Source organism: Alligator sinensis, unplaced genomic scaffold (genome assembly GCF_000455745.1).
Source record: "Alligator sinensis unplaced genomic scaffold, ASM45574v1 scaffold71_1, whole genome shotgun sequence".
NCBI classification, from domain to species: Eukaryota; Metazoa; Chordata; order Crocodylia; family Alligatoridae; genus Alligator; species Alligator sinensis.
The window spans coordinates 6196497-6219511 of NW_005841834.1; the positions used below are offsets into that span (position 1 = coordinate 6196497).

The 23015-nt window shown below is 37.8% G+C and overlaps 1 protein-coding gene across 23 annotated transcripts in view; it reads left to right on the plus strand.

Moving 5' to 3' along the window:
• EYA1 (EYA transcriptional coactivator and phosphatase 1) overlaps positions 1–23015 on the plus strand; it is a 281440-nt gene that overhangs the window by 135567 nt on the left and 122858 nt on the right. For 14 of the 23 annotated variants that reach the window (XM_025200251.1, XM_025200290.1, XM_025200257.1 and 11 more), the window contains exons 1-3: positions 7621–7660; positions 7826–7875; positions 9256–9383. In XM_025200251.1, coding sequence (XP_025056036.1) covers positions 7622–7660; positions 7826–7875; positions 9256–9383 — 217 coding nt within the window. In that variant the 5' untranslated portion in view covers position 7621. Of the gene's footprint in view, positions 1–2022; positions 2383–7620; positions 7661–7825; positions 7876–9255; positions 9384–23015 lie in introns of those variants that run through there. The other 9 variants (XM_025200263.1, XM_025200365.1, XM_025200272.1 and 6 more) reach the window with 5 other exon arrangements.

The following is a 23015-nucleotide window of genomic DNA, read 5'->3' on the forward strand; positions in this document are numbered from 1 at the left end:
GTAAATGTAGGCATATGATTTGTGGGATTGGATAGACATTTTTAAATTATCTCATTAACACCTATAATAAATACTAGAGTGATAAGTACGTGGAACTAAACACTTTTTGAAAGAGGCCTGAGAATCCTCAGTTATTTGTATTTCAGTCTTTCATTGAATTTTATCTGACAAAACTGGTTGCCTCTGTGCTAAGGGTTTTGTATATCTTTCACAGTTTAATATATAACATCTTAAACAGGGCTTTTGGCAGGATAACTGTTGTATGAATATAAAGAGGTAAACTAATTCTGGTTATGCTGGCTACATGGACAGGTCCAATAGAAATCTGCTTATTTTGACCTGAGCTCCCATATATGGTATGTGACTATCCCGAGATTCCTTTTCTGCACTAAACAAAATGAAATCCTAGGTGTGTTTGCAGTTTGAGGTTGTCTCGTAGCTTTGCAAAACGATCTCCTTTCCTGAAGTAGTCCCCCAAGTACTTTCTACACAAAAATGTGTCACTTGCTTGGATATGGTAGCCAGAAGATACTTCTCCTTTAGAAGTATTTCTTTCATTCACAGATTAGTTAATTTAAGGTAAGGCTCTGTTAGTATATAGTCACTTCTTTATTGAAAAACATTAATTTTGTCTAAGCATAAAACTTAATTTACATAGTACCCTAGAACTGGCATATTCTTAAGAACTGTTTTTAACATTGTAAATAGTTAGGCTGCTTTCCTTACCTTACTTTGACGGTTTCTTCTCTGGATATGTAGAAAAAATAAGTGTTAGGCTAACTGAAAGATATTTTGTGTAGGAACAAATTGCTCCAAAGAATCGTCAAAATGTGTTTACTATATATTATACATTTAATGTTTATTACTGACTTTATGCTGTAGTCTTCAGCTATTATCTGAAATAGGTTTATTTTAAAAATCACTTTTAATTAGGTTAATTATTTTATCTTTTATTGATTGGCAGACTGTACATTTTAAATATTCAGTGTTAATGTAATGCTTGCATCTATCTTTTTATCAATAGGATTGCATATTTCCTTCCATTTCATTGGAAACATTTCTAAATTCTAAGCAAATGTATAAAAAAAATAACACTTTAATGCTGAGTAATAACATTTTAAATATTAACCAAGTAATTCTGATTTTTTGGGTGTGAAGTACAGGTATTTTACATATATCTACATGTTTTGTACTGTTAAAAGTTCCAGATATGATGTTGAGTATCTTAAAAGTGAATACCTTATACAGTATGAGCAGACATTTTCTTTATGAGTTTACAAGAATCTTAGATATTTGAGATCAAATCTGTTACACATCCAATCAGAACTGCATGTCTAGACTTGTGTTCTGTGTGCTTAAGTCTCTGTGGATATCTTTATTTGGCTTCATTATTGAAATAAAGTTGATTTAAGTCCAGTTTTTCAGCTTTTTAGTTGTTGATCAGTAAATCCATCTCAACAGAAATTGACACTTTACAGCCGAGTTGAAACTTTTTTAGAACGGAAGAGAACAGAAAGAACGTCACTACTCTTTTGAGCGAGAAAAAAGGTGTACAGAAAGGTCCTGTGTAGTTGCCACCAGGAGATAGGAATGGCTAGCTGCTGGGGAGAGAGACACTGCTTGTTGACACAGAGCTGGAGCTATGTTCTTCAGGCACAGCTGTTTGTTCAGATACCACAGGCTCCTTCATTTACATCCTAAATTTTTGTTAAGCAGTAAGGCTGATTCAGACAGCACAGGGCTCATTTCAATTGTTACATTTAAACCAATAAGGTTGGGACAAGAGAATAGCTGTGGTTTGCATTACAAAAACACACACACACGAAAGAAAAAAAATGGAAAAAGAGAAAAGAAAAGCCCTGAGGCTACATGGGCAGACCTACAAGACTCAGCAAACAAATAGGAGGGATGAAGATTCTGCTGGTTCTTTGTCTGAGGCGCTCAGATATGATCAGCTGCTGTGCAGTGTGGGGAAAGCACACCGCTCCAAACTAGAGCAGTAGGAGCTGATGGTTCAAGAGTTTGGTGCGAGATGCAAACTCTCCGGTGCCACTTCCGACTCTAAGTCTTCCTGTGAAAGTCGGTGGTGGTGTGCTGCTTTTTTTTTCCCCCTCCCTTTCTGGAGAAGCAGCTTTCCCCCTTCAGACGCGTTTGCAGGCAGAGCCTGCAGCAGCAAGCACACGAGCCCTTGCTCTCGGCTCGGGTTTGCCCTCCAGGGACGCCGCGCTCCAAGGAGAGCTGCTCACCCGGGGGCGGCCGGCGGCGGAGCCCAGCGCTCCTCTCGCTTTGCCCAGGAATAAAAACTATGTGAGGAATGGTGATCGGAGCCAGAGAAGGGGAAGGGAGCACCTAAAACTGGTGGATGCAGCAGATCCAATCACTGTAAGTACAAAGCGGCTGTTTTAAAACTCGCATGGACTGACAGCAGCTGTCCTGCGTTGCAAGGCAGGGAGATAACACTGGCTCTTTTCTAGTGAAGCTCCTTCTTTAAAAAAAAAGAGAAGAAATTACTAAATAAATCCATGAATGAGATGGCCTCATTGCACAGCAGTGTGGGGTTTTTTTCCCAAGCCCTGCAGTAACCTTGCATGGGGTCCCATCACAGAGCCCTTTCTCTTTCATGATGCATTAATACCCAATTATAAATCGCAGGTTTGGTTTGGGTTTTTTAACCGGCTCATTTTGGCCCTGTTTCAGGTTTGGGTGTCTGCCCCCAAAGCAGATGTGACATTGCTCTATTCGTTGCAGTCAGGCGGTGGCTCCTCTTCCTTGCTCCCGTTTGGTTTCCAAGCCGTTCATTGAAAAGAAACCGAACGGATGCTGAGTTGCTGCGGTTTAAAATCAAATGTAATACACATGATTTCTACAGACCGGTGTGAAAGAGGTTCAAGAGCAGGAGAAAAAAAAAATGAAGAAATTCGGAGGAAGAAGGCATGACAGAGGTTTTGACAGCACTTCTGAAGCAGGAAATCCTTTTGCTTAATATTTTTTAATTTTCCAAACACCAGGCACAACATGCAGATCCCCAAAGGAGGACTTCTTGTGACAGAATAAACACCTACACAGCTAAAATATCTGACGTTTATTGACATTTTATGTGGCTTGTTTAGAATTAAGATCTTAGAACCAGGAAGTTAAGGCTCTTTGAAGCCTCATTAAATTTTACATCTTGCTTTTGAGCAATCAAGACTCACAAAACATTCACTAGTATGTATTTCTTGAGGTGTTTTTGACACGCATCAATAAAAGGGATGACTGGCTGCTCCAATAAAAGATTTATTCTATAAAAGAAGAGATGTCAGGGACTTGAAAAGTGCTGCTGCTTTGGAGATTTTTAGCAACCAAGCTTCTTACGTGAGACAAACAGAAAAGTTCATAAAACGTTTTTAAAACACCAAACAATGCAACGGCTTTAATCCTTTTTGCCTTTTCAATCATTAAAAAGATAATTTTATAGGAATATCGTTTTCTGTGCAACCAGAAGTCTCTTATTCTACGCATTCATTTAAGAGCCATTTCTCTCAAATTCCTAACTGAAATAATTTTGTCCAAAATTAAGGCTGCATAATTGTATGCACGTGTGATGTGTGTGTACTCACTAGTTCACATACAATGAAATATTTAGTTATGGAATTCCCTTGCCACTTGGATTTTCCTCAGACCCAATATGTTCCGTAAGTGAACAGCTGTAATTTTTCAAACTTGAAAATTTTGTGCAGTGACAGCCACAGAAGCTGAAATATATCACTCTTCACCTTTTGGACTGCACATTAGAATACACAACTCCAAAGAAAAGCAGTCTTTTTTTAAACTATTGACAAATGTAAAGTATTTCTAATGAGCCAAAAAGCCTTTGGGGAGCAGAAAACACTTTCAAGTTTCTGTACATGTTAGAAACACTGACCCAAAATAATATCTGTTCACATATCAGTTAGATGTCAAAATACTTCATTTTTTACAAATAGGTGTGTAAATATGAGTGAAGCTTAGTATTTTCAAAAAATATAGTGCTTTAAAAATTAAATAGCTGTGATCATCCACTTCTTTTTGATAATTACAATTGGTCTTTGAAGAAGTAATTGAGTGAAAAAATACTTTACTTCCTCACCTATTTTCTACACTGTATACTTTTATGATTTTAGAAGAGTGAAAGTAAAATGAAAGTCTTTAATAGGGTGTAGCAAGGTCACCTTTTGCTGCTAGATTTTCACTTTAATTTATGTACATTTTACACTTGAAACTGCAATTATTTGTGAAGGCTGGAAAATGTTGGAAAAGAGAAAGGGAATGCTATGATGAAAAACATATACTTCTCTTGAAAACAGCACTTTTCCTAAGAAGAAATAGTCTGATTAGAAAATTGCCATTGTTTTTGAGATTTTTGGGAGCTAGAGTAAAACTGTGGTTGAAAAAAAAGACTAGTTCACATGCCAGCTATATTTATTTGGATAAGCTTAATGTTTTCACTTTGAAAATTTCTTTTCAGCTGGAAAAATGTTTTAAATTATAGTCATTTTATAAAAATTGCTTCTAGCAAGCAAAAAGACTGTGGAAAACCCATAATTTAGACAAGTACCTACATTTTATTTGCTCTGTGCTGCTGAGATTTAGAATCCCTTCCCATTTACAGTTTACTTTTCACAGAACATTATTAGCTTTTTGGCTTCATACATGATCTTCTGTCAGATGCTTTTGATTTGTAATTTAGCAAAGTGTAATAAACAGTGCAAAAGTCATGAATTTTCCTCTGCATCCTGAGCTCTGTGGTAGGGAAAATGTGATAAAATGTGTACCTTAAGTCCTGTTTGATGATCTCTCAAAGCAAGTTTGCCTTCTGGAAATAATTTCTGGGGTTGAAGAGCATGGTATTAACAGATTTAATGTGGCTATTCAATGGATTGGTGGAGTACTATGTGAGGTTTAACAAAATGAGAGAGACAAATTGAACATCAACAAAACCTACATCTGTGAAGAATTATACATTTAATTAGAAAAAAGGCAAACTTAAAAAACCTCATTAGCTAATCAGAATTTGACGTTACTGGTTTAAGATTCTTAATTGGTGAATTTTAAGTAGCTTTTCTGTCACTGCCCTGTTTTTGTCTTGTCATACTTAATGTAGTCCCACTTATCTGCAATCCATATTAAGGATGGAGATGTCAATGTTACTTAAAATAATCAATTTATGCATAGCAATAATTTCTGATGCAGTATGAAGATTTTGTGTCTTGTGTCATTTTATGCATTTTTAGTCTAATTGGAGTACTGAATATTCTGTGGGTAACAACAGCTTTTCTGTCTTTCTGAATTATTTTTATGTATCCTGTTTGAACATATTGTTAGGGCCAACATTTATTTTTCCTTTTATTCAGTAGCTTGTTACTAAAATACATTTTCGAGCTTCATTTGTCTAGAAACTGGTAGCAAAGGGAAGAGATCACTAAGATCAAATCAGTGTAACCTAGAATTTTTCCCCCATATGTGTGTTTCCTTACTATATTGTAATTTTGTACTACACATGAAAAACTAAGAGCATGTGAAGTGTAGCATTTTGTAAACTGTAACTAATTTCACTCACATCTGTGTCTAATTGTTGTCTGCATTCGCATTCTTGAGAGTAGATTTATTTTTCCTGGACCGCTATGTGGATTCAGCTGACCAGCCTAAGTGAGGATTAGTTGTTTTAAAGTTATTTTGATTAAAGAGTCATTTTCAAATATGGTAACACACAACACATGGTTTAAATAATCCTTGAGACACAAAGGAATATATCTGAAGTATGCCTAATGAAAATGAAGATCATGGATATGAACGTCCACAAATCATACAGTGTAAAAAGACATGAAAGGTATATATTTATTTCGTGAGGCTACATCTAGCAAAAAAAAGCATCTTTTTTCCTTCTCAATCCTGAATTTTTTGAAAAATATTTTGGAATAATTATATACTTTGGCAATTGTTTTATTTTAGAAATATAAAAGTGAAGGTGAACTGGACAATAATTAAAAATACAGTGCAGACACCACATTGCTTAGCTAATTAAAATAGAAATTAAAATATTTTTCTTGTGTTCATAGGAGATATCTTTTAAATGATCTTCCATATTACTAGGCAAAGATAGCTCTTAAAACAAAGTTAGTTCTCACCTATAATTTATTCCAGGTGTATAGAAATAGCAGGAGAGCAATATAACCTGAGGCATTCTGCTGGTTTCTGGGGTTGGGAGTAAAAAAAATTTCATGTTACATCTGAGTATTTTTCTTTTTGTCTTTTTAATATGGTTTAGCTGTTTCAAACACATCTGATATTCCCATTGATCTGGCATGTTATAATGTATTTGAAAGCACAGTTTGCAGTGCTTTTACATATGCAGTTATAAAAAGATTGCAGGTTTTTTGCATGTGTTATTGAATGCTTATTGACATCATTTGTAACGTTATACATTGTTTGACTGCTTCTATCAGTGGTTTACTCTTGCTTAAAGTAGTAATTCTGCCTCTCATTAAAAATAACAAAAACTGCAGACATAAGTGAGATTTGCTTGGATGATTTTTATGGCACTTAAAATGCCTCATCTCCCTTGTCTTTGTTCTGTGATCATCTAAGAGATGTCAGTTCAGGTTGAATGGAAATGAAAGATTTTGAACACAGACATGTAGACAATATATACTCTTCCTGAAGAAGTTTGTTTGTTCTTTTAAGCCAACAGCCTATCCTCACCTGAATTTTTCACCTGCTGACAATTATTGCTATAGAGGAAAGTCAAGTATAAAAGAAAAGTTATTAAGTGCTGTCTAGCAGAATGCAGGTTCATAATGTTTTTTCTAATAATCAAGGATGAGACTATACTAGTCATCAAGTGGGAGGTGAAAGTTATTGTTTTATTCATTTGGAAGTTCTGATCATTTATTTCCACTGCAAAGACCAAACTGCCTTCTGATTCAGTGCCACCAAAGCCAGGTTTATGTTATTTACAGTTTTAATAAGCGATATTTGATGGTTGGTATCTGAAAATCCTACAAATGATTAGATGGAATAAATATTTAATAAATAGAACTCTTGAGCAGTAATGCCTGTTCTTTGGCATTTTGATCTGCTTTATTTTGCAGTATGGTGAAACCCTTAAGGAAATGGCCCAGTTGGTAGTAGACACACTTTTCAAATGGTTGCATAATATGGTTGTTCGTTAAAGTTTTCAACTCTATATAACAATTGTATTTTCCCATTTTAAGAAGATATTTTAGCGATTTCAGACTTGCCATGCCATATTTGAAATTGCCCAGAAGCTGATGTGTGGTTAGTTTAAATGAGAGAGAATAAATTAAGAAGAAATCTAATGTGATAAGTTTAAGAGACTGTTCAAAGTTAAAGGGGTGGGAAGGAGATATTTCAACCAATGATAACAAAAGATGAAAGATCTTCTGCGGATGCTGGGTGTTTAATGCTTGAGCTACTTCTGTTCAACATGTTCACTGTGTTAATAGCTACCTTTTCCAGGCACTTTCTAGCTACCTTGGCAAGACTGCTTTGCATGTAGCTTGGGGGAGGGGTAATCCAGTTTGCAGCTGTCACAGGCCAGTGATGAATCACTATCCCGTCATTTGGCTGCCTTCCCCCTGACATGGGGAGAAGGGAGGAGGACCAGCAGGAGGAAACAACAGTTGAGTCTTCAATTTAAAGACAATATGCCTTTCACTATTCTAGTATCCTCCTCATTTTAGCTTAAAGGAAATAATTGTCATCTGCAATAATATTCTTTGTTTAAATTAAGGCCTCATATTAAAGCAAAATAATTGAGGCTTCTATTTGCTTCTCTGGTTTGCAGGTGCAAAAGTCTCAAACCAGTTCAGATGTTGCTGTTTCCTCAAGTTGCAGGTAAGTATATGATTGATTTGGCCTCTCTATGGAAAGTGCTATTTATTTCAAGTGGCAGTAAATTTTTATTATTGTTGTCCACTTTAAGCTGGAGAATTTTACTTAAATGCTTGAAGATTTATGAGTTGAATTTATACATTGAAGTCAAAACTATGAATAAATTCACTTCTGCACTGAAATGCTCTTAATTGAATCATTTTATTTAAAGAAAACTTACTTTATAACCACAGTTTTGCTTTTAAAATGTGTGGTTCAATTTTTACTAATGCAAGTTAAAATGGAAGATTGTTTTAAAAATGTTCATAACCAGAACTCATTTCAAATGCAAAATCAAATGGTTGAAATAATATTTATATTTAAAAGTGAAGTATAGAGGGAGAAAAGATATATTTTTATGTAACTTTTTAAAAAGTTCCTTCACTACCGTATTGAAAGTGGAAGCATTACAGGTTCAGTTGATTTGGAAAAAAGTAAACTACAAATTTTCTATAAGGAAACATTACTTTGAAAAAGTTAATCATTGGCATAATCAGAAGTTTCAGGCATATATTTTGTTTAAAAGTATAATGGATACAAGCTGAGAGATTTCTAATGTGTGTCATGGTCAGTGAACATTTTTTTATAAAGCCAATAAACATGAATGTAAGATTCTTATGAATATTCATTTTTTTTTGCATTGAATCTAAATTGTTGTTTTTTTATTTTGACCAAATGACAACTTAGCTACTGCAGAATGCCAAGGTATACAAACGCCTACATGGATTCACTGTATGTTGGCCTTAACCCTTTTCTATTGGGCACGCTTTATGTAATCCACAAAGCAAACAAGTTAGCAGACATAATAATGTTTTAATGCTGCATTTGTTTCAGTGGAAACAGAGGAACAATTAAGTAGTTTGCCAGAGTAAACACATACATCAGGAATATCTCATTCCCTGCCATTAGACTATAGGTTTCAACAATTACTTCAAGTGTTTTATTTGGTTTGGAGACCCATTAAATTGCAAATGGGTGGTACATTTTGAAGAACGAGAGTTAATCTGTTGCTAAGGAGATATATTTCTTTAGATATTTATGATTCTCCCCTTATTCATACTTTAAAAGGTGTAAGTTGATCAGAAGATCTTAGGAGCAGTTTCCTATATTTTACATTTTATTCTTTTAAGATTTGCAATATGATTGTTGATCATGAATCAAATATATAGTATGACTACACAAGAGTTAACATACTAATGCCAAGGAAAAAGTACATGATAGAGAGTGCTACTGATTAATTAAAAAGTATTTTTGAAGAAATTTAATCTTGCGCTTTAATGTATGGACAATTCCTCCATATGCAAATTGAATGTATAGGTAAAATTGGCTAGTTTTTGTTTTCAGGTCTATGGAAATGCAGGATCTAGCAAGCCCGCATAGCCGACTAAGTGGTAGTAGCGAATCCCCCAGTGGTCCAAAACTTGATAACTCTCACATAAATAATAATTCCATGACACCCAATGGCACAGAAGGTGAGCTACTGTTTTCTCTGTCTGTTTCATCCTTTATTCTGTCCCAAATGTTTGTTCAATGAATCATTCAGGCAGTAAGCGATATAGAGAGAAAAATATTTTACTATTTTAGGTGTTGCATCTTTATGTAATATGATGTATAAAGGCTATGTTCAGTGTTTATCAGTAGTTACTATTATGAGCTTTCAGCAATAGTTCTCATACCAGTTTTATATTCCCTTCACATATTTTGAATGTACTGAGTCAGTATTATGTGCACTACTGAAAATAAGATAGTTAAAATTAATTGACAATATATTTTTCATTTTAGTGATGGAAAAAAGGAAATATTCATATTTGTCTACCTAAGAAGGCAAACTAAAAGTGCTCATGACTATTTCTCATACTTTGTGCAAGTGCAGGTGACTGTGGTTATGAAAATTTTGCCATGTAGGTTAATTAAAATTGAAGTCTGCTTCTACTACAGATGGGATTGTTCACAATTCAAACAGGTGTAATCCATTTAGTGATGGTAAAATATACATATTTTTCAGATTTTCAAAAATCAGTGAACTTAGCAGCTGCCTATCTTTTGTTCTCAATATACCAGAATGCCATCAGCAGAGCATATATTTACCCTACAAACTGTACATTATAGTTTTAGAGAACTTTAATTTTATATAGATTAGTTGTATATAGAGCTATTGAGCTGTTTATATAATTAGTTGTGAAAATAAAAAAAATCCAAATTAAGCTAGCTAACTATATTAAAAGTTTCTAATGCTTAATCAAGACTCCATTTTAGAATCACATTTTTATAAAGAATTTTCATATAAACGTACTTTGAGTAGTTCTTGCAGTAAAGGCTGGCTTTGTATTCAATTATACATAAATAACACAGCCAAACTGTTTTAGGTTATGAGCATGCATTGCGTTCTTCTAGAAGAGACATCTGTCAATCAAACAGATGTTGTCCCCCTGCAGCTCCCCAAACATCTCTGTTATTCATTCTAATTGGAGTCGAGTGTTGTTTGGGATAGCTTATGGGATATCAGGTTGACAGTCAGTTGTGCTACAGTTGTGTATAATTTACTTTCTTTTATTACTGTAAAATAGGGTTTGTAAATCTGAACTTTAAATCATTTTTAATTCTAAGAAAAACGTACAGTATTAACAGTAAAGTAAATGCTTATGTAAAAATGTGGTTTTCTCACTATTTTAATTGAGATTTTAAAAAATCATGTCTGCAGTATTTCTTCTTGCCATTAAACATTATTAGATGTCCTTTGGTACAGCATAACATTTTTCAGAAGTCCCAGAGTCCCATTTTTTAAATGTCATTAGGCACTTAGAGACTTAAATTCCATTTAAGTTTCATTTGGACTCAGGCACTTATGAAAATAGTAGCTTAGGCTCATTTAATTAAATCAATATATTCCTATTAATCAGTACTATGGGTAAAAACCTTACTGATCATTAAAGACTTTGTTTTAAATTTTCCTGGTTTCTGTACCTGCTGTGCAATTTTGAAGGCTCTGTAGCAACACAGAATAGGATATATTCTGAACCAAGAGAGGCACATGCTATCTTTTGATCTGATTCAGACTACTTGTTAATCTAAATAAGAGCTCTGTACCCATAAGGAACAAAGATAACACAGGGATCTCAAAATTTTCTTTTTTTTATGCAACAAGTTGTATGTATAGTTTCCTTTCATACACCCATGTCAGTCAAAAAACATTCGATGAATACATCTGCAAATAATGTCTATGTTTGTCAGTGAGCATAACGTTGAGTTTTATTGAAGAATGTAAACTAAACCGCTGCAAGCTATTTTTAACATGGTTTATATCTGACTTTAGAATTTACATGTTGAAGGCTTGCTCATTCAAAATAAATTCAACCAAGGAAGATAAAGTTTTTAAAATAACTTTTACAATCTGCGATGAAGCCCAACAGTTTTCTTTTGTTTGGAATTTCCCTTCAGGTGACATGACTCTGCTCAGCACTGCAGACTGGTTGCTAAGTACTAGTACACAGACCACTGCAGGTTTGCATAGCCTAGTGAACGCACCGAAAATGTTAGCATGCATTTTAAGATGTGGTCAAGACGTTTATCTTGAAAAGTGTTTCTGGTCTAAACATTTAACATTTCTAGTAGTAATTCCCGTTGCTGGTTATCATCAGTAACACAATCAAAATTTCTGAAAGCAGTATTACTTTAATTCATTTTAGAATAAGATAATGCCAAAGGGCTAAATTCTGATCTGAAAGACTCAAAACATTTTGATTTAAATAAGTGGAAGTTGCATAAGAACTAGAAGGCAATAGTTTGCCTTGAATCCGGCAAATGTATTTTGCTTACCTTGGGAAAATGATAATTAAAAATATAATCAATGGCTGAATACACTGAATATTCTTTTCAAATTAAGGACGTACTAATTTTTTTCTTACTCCTATTGAAGTAGGATCAGGTTAAAGAGCAAATTCTACTATAGAGAATTACATTCTATTTTGTTTCCAGTTGCTTTCCTTAAAATGCTTTAGTATAAATAATGTGTGGCTTGCTTGTTTGTTGCATGTGGAATGGAGATGCATTATTAAATCTTCACATGTTAAATGTAATATGTGAAAATTGCTGTTCAAGAATGAATGGGCTTCATTCTCATTAGCACAAGGAACCCTCTTCTTCACTTTGGTGTAAATGAGCCTTCACGTAAATGAGAATCAGAGCCTCAAGGTTTACATGTTTGCATGCCATACGTTTATTACAAAGATATTTGTTCAGTTTTATTTGATTGTGTGAGTTAGGCAGAATTTGCACCTCAGAGTGCAAAATATTTTCAATAAATTAGAAAAAAAAATCTGTCCCAAGGTAAAATGTCCCTGTTTCAAACAAGTGCTCGTTAATTCTTCTTAGGCACGGTTTCGGACATGTCTCTTATTGATATTGTACTACAAGAGGATGTGGTTGGTAGATATCTGACTGTTATTAGTTAATAGTTTTAGCTTCACACTTAGTGGTAAACTTTCAAAGCATTGAATAGGGATTTAGTTGTATGATTGAATCATACAGTTTAATCCCGGCATGCAACTTGGATATAATCCTTCAGACTGCTTAGTGTCACATGGTGTGGCACTTATTTGTTGTAAAGCAGCACAGTAGGCAATGGTACAAAGGGAAGCCAAACCATTATATAAAGCATGAATGCCTTTAAGGCTGATTGCAAGGGGAGAAATTGCATTTTAATACCCACTTGCTGTTTACTTGCTTCTGATAGATCAGCTAGACTTTTTTTAACTCTTCCAGAAAAACTTATAAAGAGTTTAGATTAGGTCTGACTTCTTTTTTTGCTGCAGACACCAATTCCTCTGTGACATTCTCTCTCAAATTACACTAGTTCCCATAAATCAAAGCAGTATTCTTTAAATTAATGTTGGATTGTGAGACTATTGTCTCAGTGCATGTGTGGTGAGGATGTTTAAGGCAAAGACGGAAGTAATTTCTGATTGATTCATTTGGTTTCTTCTGTTTCTCCTATGCCAATCTAGTTAGCATAATTCACTAAGCCAGTACATGAAGTGGGGACAGGGGAAGTGAAGTTCTGTCCTACATATCCACTATAGAGGGATATGTAGGACAGATCTTGCTTAAATAGGGAGCTCCTAGGCAATACATATGGTGGTAGCACTAAAATGTTTGTCTGAAAAGGTTAAGAAAAAGGCAACCTTGCATTCCAAGAAAGGAATAGAGTGTCTTGGTGTATTGTATAACCCATATTACTGCAACATTTGAGCATCTCGCAATCTTCTTAAGTATTTATTTCCATAACATCCCTGTGATGAAGGGAAGAGCTGTTGTTGTGCTTTAATAAAATCCAAATACCTTTTTTTTAAAACTATTACTTTGTGACTTACCCGAAGTCACCCAGGAAGTCTGTGGCAGCACAGGGAAGTGAATGTGGGTCTTCCATGTCCTTTACTAGGACCTTGATCCCTGGATATGTCTTCCTGTAGGAGAAAAGCTGGTATATCAAGGCTGTTGCTGAGGAACTTAAGAAAAACCCCTCAACTTCACTTGTAAGAAATTACTTTTCATCAGTGGTACTATTTCTATTCAGTCAGTGCCAAGCTTTGAAAAAAATGCAGGTTGGGGACAGGGAAGGGATTCAAATGAGTAAAAAGTCATTATTTCAGAAGTCAGTCTTCTACACTTCTGAAATAAGCTGCTAAATCAAATGGCTAATTCTAGCAGTTAATAGGTATCACATCCCATGAATAGTCAAAAAGTAGAAATATAATCACAGAATCATTGAAAATTAGGGTTGGAAGGGACCTCAGGAGGTCCCTTTCAACTGGTATTAATGACTGTTATGGAAGTAGCTTATCCAGAAAACTGCAACCTTTGCCCCTCATGTTTATCTTTTTGCTGTCTTGAACCCAAAGGAACAAACCGGTAGTCTGTTTTTTCCCCTTAACTTCTTGCATCCCATTTATATTAAATGTATGGATATGCTTCTGTCTGAAAAAAAGGAACAGAAGTTTCTATGGAAATGGAAATGCCTCTGTGGGAAAAATGGATAACGAATAGAGGCGGATTTTTTCAAAGGAACCCTAGATTTCAGTATGTTTGGTGGCTTTGAAAATCTCCATACTAATCTGTAAATTACCTTTCCTTGATGTAAACCAGGATGTGATCCCCTGACAAAGATGGCTAAAACTTCCTGGACAAAGAGATCGCTGTTCGAAAAATAGTTTTAAGCCTGGAGGATTGGAATCCACCTTCATGAGTTCAAAAGGAAGCACCAACAATGTGTTTATCATGAGCTTGTATTTTATATTTGAGGACTCCACTGGTTACTCTTTGAAGCCTCAGGAAGATGACTTCCCAGTACGAGAATGAGGGGGGAAGTGATGACCAGGGAACCAGCCCTAGGTCCTAACCGTGGGGGAGTGGAGGGAGAATAGAAATGGCTGCCACAATTCTGCCAGCAGCTCATGCAGTGCTGCTGCCCAGGGCACTCGGGCATCATGTTACTCCTCTCTGACTTCCTTACCATTATCAAGCTAACTCTGAGGAAAATGCCTAGCTATACTGCCTATTATAGAATTTTTATTAACTACATATGCTGAAGGTTATCTAGAAGCTATAAGGGACTAACAGAAATCTTTTTTTTTTAATGGGCCCAAGTTTGAAAATATGTTTCAATAAATTCAAGTTAACATCCAAAATCATTACAAACATTCTTCCCGGTTAAAAAAAAAAAATCAGTTGAGAAATGAACAGTGAAGAGATCTCCATGCTTTTTCATTGTCATCAATCTTTTTAATTTTCAGCCTGCCAGACTTGCACTCTCCATTCAGCCCTTTCCATTTCTTTGTTATGAAAGGGGATATATATTTTCAGAATGCCACTAATTTTTATATTGTTTATTAAATATGTAGTTCCAGTCCTGTTTTACAGAGTTCAATGTATCTGCGGGGTAGAATAATATTTAACGTTTGTAGAAATGAAATGGTCTTTTTGGCACTATGACATGTTTTGATTATATGATGATGTAGGCATACAATATATTGAGCTTTCAAGTTGTATTTTTAACAGTCTTATGTGGCACCAAAAGTAGCCTTTTGTAGGGATTACCTTTTTAGTCTGGTCATGTATTGGAAATTAATCCCTTAATTGAGAAATATATGCATCTTTAATTTTATTTCTATGATAAATTATAGGGCTGTGTGAAGCTTTGGTCCCTGATTAGATTCAGCGGCTAAATCTCCGAATCTGAACTGAATCAGGAGACCCTTTAATCTCTCTGAACCAAATCAGAACACTCAAAATTGATTCGGAGAGATTTGGAAAGATTCAGTGATTTGGACATAGACACAGCTTTAAATGTTTTTTCTACATACCTCAAGGTAGCGGGTAGCTCATCGATGCTGCAATGGTGGGGCAGATGGAGCATCCCACAGAAGCGCAGGGGCTCCCCAGAGTGCTCAGCAGCAGAGCCAGAAGTAGATCAGAAGCACTTCCAGTCCACTTCCGCATCCACAGGGGAGTGCTCTGGGGCCTCCCCGTGTCCCCCGAGCTCAGTGACTGGTGCCTCCTGGATCTAGGGGGGCACTCAGGGTCCCCCCATGGCTGATCACCGAGCCAAGGGGACCATGCGGTGGGGGGGGCCCCACGCACTCAGCAGCGGACCCGGAAGCGGACTGGAAGTACTTCCAGTCCACTTCTGGGTTCACCGCTGAGCACACAGGGAGCACCCCCACGCTCCAGTGGGATGCTCCATGTGCCCCAGCATCGCAGCATTCATGAACCACACCTGGTACCTCGAGGAATGTAGAAAAAACATTTAAAGCTGTGTCTATGGCCAAATTGCTGATTCTCCAAATCAGCATCGAATCTTCAGATTGAATCGGGAATAGTGATCCGAATCAACAAATCGAATCACTGTCTTCAATTCAGGCCAAATCTGAACTGAATATGGCCCATTTCACACACCCCTAATAAATTAATCATTCTGTATAATTTTGTAAAATTACTGAATGATATTAGGATGATGATCAGCTTAGCATTGAAGGAGTTTTTGGTTCCATTTCCAGAGTTTCTGCCATTTATATATCTTAAAGATTCTAAACCTTGTGGTTGTAAAGAAAATCTTAAAGATGTAAAACAAGTGTAACTGATGCAGTAACATCTGCCTCAGTATGAGAACAGTTTAAATTGAATTAGCTGGGGAGGGAGTACAGTCTCATTGTAGTGTCAAGCCCTATCTAGTCAAGAATAGGAAGATAAGCATGTGATAGAAAGAAAAGGATCCAGTCCAGTCACCTATGCAAATACACCCTGGATTCTGGGGTATACCTTGGATTCTGCTTCCTTGACAACCCATGATATTGCACATGCTTCCCTGGGAAGGAAGTGGGTGACTGGACAACCTAAACTTATGACTTCTTCATTCTTCCTTCTGTCACTTGCCAGGCTCTTATGTTCCTCTTCCAGGCTCTTGTGTTGTTTCCAAGAACTTCTTGTTGCCTTTCCTTGTTCAGAAGCCCTGGGGCACTGCTTTCATCCTCTTCCATATGAGTGTAGATCCTCACTTCTGAGTTAATTGTCCTCTGCATCTCCTCATAGTCTTCCTTGACCCTGTCCTTCTGGCTTGATCCAGCAGCTCTGATAGCAAGGTCTGATGTTAGGAATATTGAATCCACATTTATAAACATATCACTGTGTAAATGTGAAAACATAATCTTCTCTTCATAGTCTCTCAAATACTTCCTTCACCCCTTCCCTTTTTCCAAAAGCTCCCCTTTTAAAACAAGCCAAAAAAATCAATTTCAAGTTTATAGGTGAAGCCATTTCAGAGATTTCCAACTAAATTAAGAAAATTATTTAAAAGGTGAATTTCTGGGATATTTTTCAAACATCATTGTTTGAATAAAACTCCATTTCCAAACTTGCCAAATAAACTTCTATGTTGTAGGATATGACATTCAAAGGAGATTTGTTTGTTTGTGGGGGTGGTAATGGATGGCAGAGATGTTTAAAATTGGGTTTTAAATGGAGGTAGCTTCATCAGAAACTACAAATCAGGTACCACTATTTCAGAATGATGGATAAAAATGTCTTGCGTGCAAATTACCGTCTGGGGGTAACATTTCCTTCATAGCTCAGGAGGTGAACATAGGAAATCAGTGACCCTTACATAACAGACTTGAGTTAGAAGTTCCTGTCTTAGTAGAAGAGGGTGTTGAATACAGAAACCTAGCAACTTCAGAAACCCATGCTTCTTGAGAGTCTGTAGCTACCAGGACAACAGTTTTGATTTAGTAGTCTTTCAAAGACTGTGTAATATACTTCAAAGGTTTACAAACATCATCTAATTCTAGAGCCAGCAGAAATAACAGAAAGTCATTGTGCTGCCTTGTTTAATTAGGAGACTGTTAGATCAACCGGGGGAGTTTCCTGATACTGGCACAATGAGAATACTAGCTAATGCTATTATTCATAATCTGAACGAATTTGACTCCAGCTCAGTCGGTCAGTCCTGGACTTTAGAGCCTGACCAAGAGGGAAAGGAAATTCTTCTCTACATACAAGCAGCCTTTCAGATTTCGGCCATTCCATTTCTGTCCTTCATGTCTCAGTGATGTCATGACCCAAAGGCATGATTTTGTGTGTGCTTCAGCACCAGAATTATCCCCGCCAGGTTACAGCTTCATTGCACGGGAGAGTTTCCTATTGCAGAGGAGAACCCCAGTGCAGGGACGAGTTTCCCGCCTATTTGCAGCTTCTTTTGCAGAGTGCATTGCTCAAGTTGCAAGAGAAATGCACGGTGCAAAAGAGTTCCCGCCACCAGTATGCAAATTTGTTCCCCGCTATTGGCTAGTTTTAAATTATTCCCACGTGGCGGCTAACAATTGGCCTGTTAGCCGTATAAGAGGCTTGAGCAGTTTCCGCCCAAGCCGAAGAGGACTCCACATCCATCTCGTGGGGACTCTGGATACACGGCAGGGTAATAGAGACCCTGTGTGAGATTCAGAGGAGCTTGGCGACCTGATCCATCGCCCACCTCTTCCCGTCTTCGAGCGCAAATTTTATAAGACGTATCTCCGATTCCGATTTTGGTGGCGCGTTTATCCAGAGCTCTGTTCCGTGGAGCCTAGCAAACTCCACGTGACCGTTCGTGTTGTCTGTGTCTGTAACCGCAACTCAAGCAAGTTCTCCAGCCTACACCACTGCCATCTCGGTGTAAGTAAACAATCTTTAAAACTACTGCTAAGCGTTTGTGCCTAATTCCAGCTCGTCGCCCTCCCTCTCCGATCCAGCGTGCCCGGGCTGCTGACCACAGCCCTCGTGCAGCACAAAAAAGGGCTCGGGTTGCTCCCGGCCCGCACAAGTGATCCATGTTCAAGTTAAATATTGTCCTAGTTTTTCACTACCTAGCTTGCCATGTTCTGGCTGAAGACCAAACTTCTTGGGCTTCTAGCTGGGTATTCAGGAGAATCTTTTTTGCTCATTGATGGATGAGCTTGTGACATTGCAGTCAGCTATACTTTATTATCTGAGCCTTGTTTAGCAAGGTTAAAGAAGGCTAGCAAGTTACACACAGACATTGAAGAGTTACATGTGAACCATTATCTGTAGAGAAAATAGTGTCCAGAAACTCATTGACTGTGGAGATCACAGGAGGAAAAAAAATGGTATTACCACCCCAAAAATCATCTCATCTGTTCTGTCCAAATGATGGAGGAATGGATCCAGGAACGCTCCTGATAAATATTCTGTCTTACCACCAACAAAGAATATGGAACAAAGATATGTGAGTCAGACCAGAGGAAGGGAAGCTAAAGTTAAAATATTAGTAAAAACTTCTTCACAGTTAGCTTGATTGGGTTGGATAGTGGTCTCTGAAGGGAAGTGTCAGGAGTCCCTTTGCTAGTGAAGTTTAAAAGCAGAAAAATCAAAACTAACAGTCTTGCATTCACAGAGAGAGATGCACTTTTCTGAGATTCTGCAAGGGTTCATTTTATCTGGTGATGACTTTACCTGGAACAAGCCAGGTAGTCTGATAAGCTTAAAAGGCATTTTAGCACGTAGGAGGGGAGTGGGATGAGGATCAGTAAAACAACTAGGTTTCCTTTGATAAACCTTCTTCTGCTGAACATGGGAATCCTTCAATCAATCTGTTTGTTGTAGCGGTCGAGTGGTAGGCCGGGAAACGGCAGGTGGGTAGTTTCCCGCGATGGAGCAGAATTAGGCACAGAAGCGTATCTATTAAACCAAGATTACTTTACTTACACTGTCGATGGACACAGCGTAGGCGAAGAGTTAACTTCAGTTACAGTTGCAAACCGAACGAGAGCTCTAGAAACTGAGGTGAGATGTCTGTGGACAATTCAACGAGCATGCAGTACACGGAGTTCAATGAGCATGCAGGACACGGGGTACGTCGGGAAAGTCGATGACGGGGAGTCGTTGGTGGTTGATCAGTCCGCCAAGTTCACTCCGAGATGGGCGCAGAGTTCTCCGACTTGGGCGGAAACTGCTCTAACTTTTATACGGCTAGCGAGTCAATTGCTAGTCGCCACGTAGGAATAATTTAGAACCGACCAATAATGGTGTGCGTAGTTACATAAGGATGGCGGGAACTTTTCTGCATCAGGGTTCTCCACCGTAGTGGAAAATGTCACCATGCCGAAAAGCTTCATTGTGCTAGAAAATTCCACTGTGCCGAGGCACTTAACTACTGAGTTCTGACATTTGTAACCAAGGGGTAACAATTCATGGTTGTCATGTCATAATGGCAAATGGAAATCTTTGAACACCAAAGGTCTTTTGTTATAAAATTCACCCTCTTAACTGTTACACCTTTATCTTGTGGTCTTTATCCAGAAAGCTTTAAATGTTGCTTCTTTGGTTATGCTTTTCAACTGAACATTCTGATTTAAAAGTTGATTAGTAGCCCTAGATGCTATTCTAACTTGTCTTTATCAAAATTTTTTTTTGTTTAAAATATTTTAGTTATATGTTAAGGTAATAGCATAATCACCAAAACACTGTCTCCCCCCACCTCCTCCACACACACATACTTTACCTTGCTGTTGGCTTGAGGACATGCCCTCTTTAAAGCCTGTGTATAGTCAGATGGATGTGTAACTATGTACAAGACGTAGGTATGTAAAGAAGAGTAAATACATACCAGGAAGACTAGCAAGTATGGGAGAAGACTAGGTTGGCTTATCAGGGAGCTCTTCAGTAAGCTAAATCACAAAAAGGAAGCTTATAAGAAGTGAAAACTTGGTCAAACAATTAGGGATGAATATAAGAGTATTGCTCAGGCATGCAGGGGTGAAGTCAGGAAGGCCAAACTACAGTTGGAGTTGCAGTTAGCAAGTGATGTGAAGGGTAACAAGAAAGGTTTCTACAAGTATGTCAGTAGTAAGAGGAAGGTCGGGGAAAGTGTGGGTACCCTACTGAATGGAGGAGCCAACCTAGGGACAGATGATGCAGAAAAGGCTGAACTATAGGTTTCCCTCACTTTATGTTCTCTGTGTGTGAATTTGCTGTTATACAGTTACACTTTTTATGCCAAAAATTTGTTGTATGCAAGGTAATTTCACTCTTATCCAATCATTGTGGTGGAAACCTGCAGTCGGCTGTTTTGTGTGGTGCACTGTGGGAGTGACACACCAAAATATAGTCTCCTGTGTGGATCTGTGCTCCTTGCTTGTTGTCTGTGATAAGTGTTTCTGTAGTTGCCATCCCCATTATGATAGTGCCCTGTGCTTGTCTATACTGTCTACTATTGGGAAGTACCAAAATTATCTTGTAAAAGTGGTAGAAATGGGTCTGGGTGTTAGTACAGTCAAGGTCTTGAAACAAATCCCTATTTTTTTATATTGTAAACTGGGTTCCGTTTATGCAAATTCGAGTTATGTACCATTTTCTAGGAAAGCATGTACAGCATAAAGCAAGGGAAACCTGTACTTAGTGCCTTTTTCACTTCAGTCTTCACAAGCAAGATCAGCTCCCAGACTACTGCACCAGGCAGCACAGTATGGGGAGGATGTTAGCAGCTAACAGTGGCAAAAAAACATGTTAGGGACTATTTAGAAAAGCTGGATATATACAAGTCTGTGGGGCCAGATGGGGTGAACCCGAGGGTGCTGATGGAGTTGGCTGATGTAATTGCAGAGCTGCTGACCTTATCTTTGAAAATTTGTGGTGACTGCAAAAGGGCAAATATAGTGACCATATTTAAGAAAGGGAAAAAGGAGGATCCAGGGAGTTACAGACCGGTTAGCCTCACCTCAGTCCCTGGAAAAATCATGCAGCAGGTCCTCAAGGAATTCATTGGAGGAGAAGAAGGTAATTTGGAACAGCCAGCATGGATTCACCAAGGGCAGGTCATGCCTGACCAACCTGATTGCCTTACTTGATGAGATGACTGGCTCTGTGCATGTAGGGACACCAGTGGATGTGGTGTACCTTAATTTTAGCAAGGCTTTTGATATGGTCTACCGCAACGTATTCACAGGCAAGCTAGGGAAATAAAGGTTGGATGAATAGACTATAAGATGGATAGAAAACTGGCTGGATTCAATGTCTAGTTGGCAGCCCATATCAAGTGGAGTGCCCCAGGGCTTGGTCCTGGGGTTGGTTTTGTTCAATATCTTCATCAATGACCTGGAAGATGTCATGAAGTGCACCCTCAGCAAGTCTGCAGATGACACCAAGCTGGGGGGAGTAGTAGCTATGCTGGAGGGTAGAGTTAGGATTCATAGAGACCTAGGCAAATTGGAGGATTGTACCGAAAGAAATCTCATGAGGTTCAACAAGGACAAGTGCAAAGTCCTGCACTTAGGACAAAACAATCCCATGTGCCAGTGCAGACTGGAGACCCACTGCAGCTCTACAGGAAAGAATGGAATTACAGTGAACAATAAGCTGAATATGACCCAACAGTATACCCTTGTTGCCAAGAAGGCTAACAGCATACTGGGCTGCATCGGTAGGAGTGTTACCAGCAGATCAACAGAAGTGATTATTCCCCTCTATTCAGCACTGGTGAGGACATCGTTTGGATTACTGTGTCCAGTTTTGGGACCCCCACTGCAGAAAGGGATGTGAACAAATTGGAGAGAGTCTAGCTGGGGACAATAAAAATGGTGAGGGGGCTGGGGCACATGACTTATGAGGAGAGGCTGAGGGAGCTGGGCTTATTTAGTCTGGAGAAGAGAAGACTGAAAGGGGATTAAATAGCAGCCTTCCACTACCTGAAGGTTGATTCCAAAGAGGATGGAGCTAGACTATGTTCAATGGTAACAGATGACAGAACAAGGAGCAGTGGTCTCAAGTTGCAGCAAGGGAAGTTTAGGTTAGATATTAGGAAGCATTTCCTTACTAGGAGGGTAGTAAAACACTGGAACAGGTTACCCAGAGAGGTTGTGGAATCTCCATCCTTGGAGGTTTTTAAGACCTGGCTAGACAAAGTCTTGGATGGGATGACCTAATTCGGGATGGTCCTGTTTCAAGCCAGGGGGTTGGACTAGATGACCTCCTGAGATCCCTTCCAACCCTTTTTTTCTTTGATTCTATGGTTCTAAGTATTTCAGTGTACTAGATATTGATAGTGGTAACAGTACTACCAAAGAATTTTAGAAAGGCATTTCTAAAGGTAACATTCTGAACTCATTAGGGTACACTAATCAGGTGGGATCTTTCTTTGCAAATAAATGTAGTATGACACCTTAATTCTTATCTTGAATTCACCAAAGGATAATAATAGAAATGTTTCAGTGTCTTGTAAAATTATCATGGGGATATGATTGTTTTTTAAATACATGAAATAGAGAGGGTTAAACACCAGACGGCTTTTGAAGCTAAAGGATAATGTTAGAACAGAAACAAATGGGTATAAATTGGGCATGGATAAATGGAGAACTTTCTATTAAACATCAAAGGAATAAAGGTTCTAAGACAGGAAAGGTAGGGGGCAAAAAAACTAACAGATTTTAAAATGGAGTTTGATGAAGCTGATAAGTTTATAAATGGAATTTATTTGATGTGGTTGTCTGTGATTGGATTGGACTCAATGACACAGGTGGTCCCTTCTATTTTTACGTCCTTGCAGTCCTGAAAGAAGGAAAGGT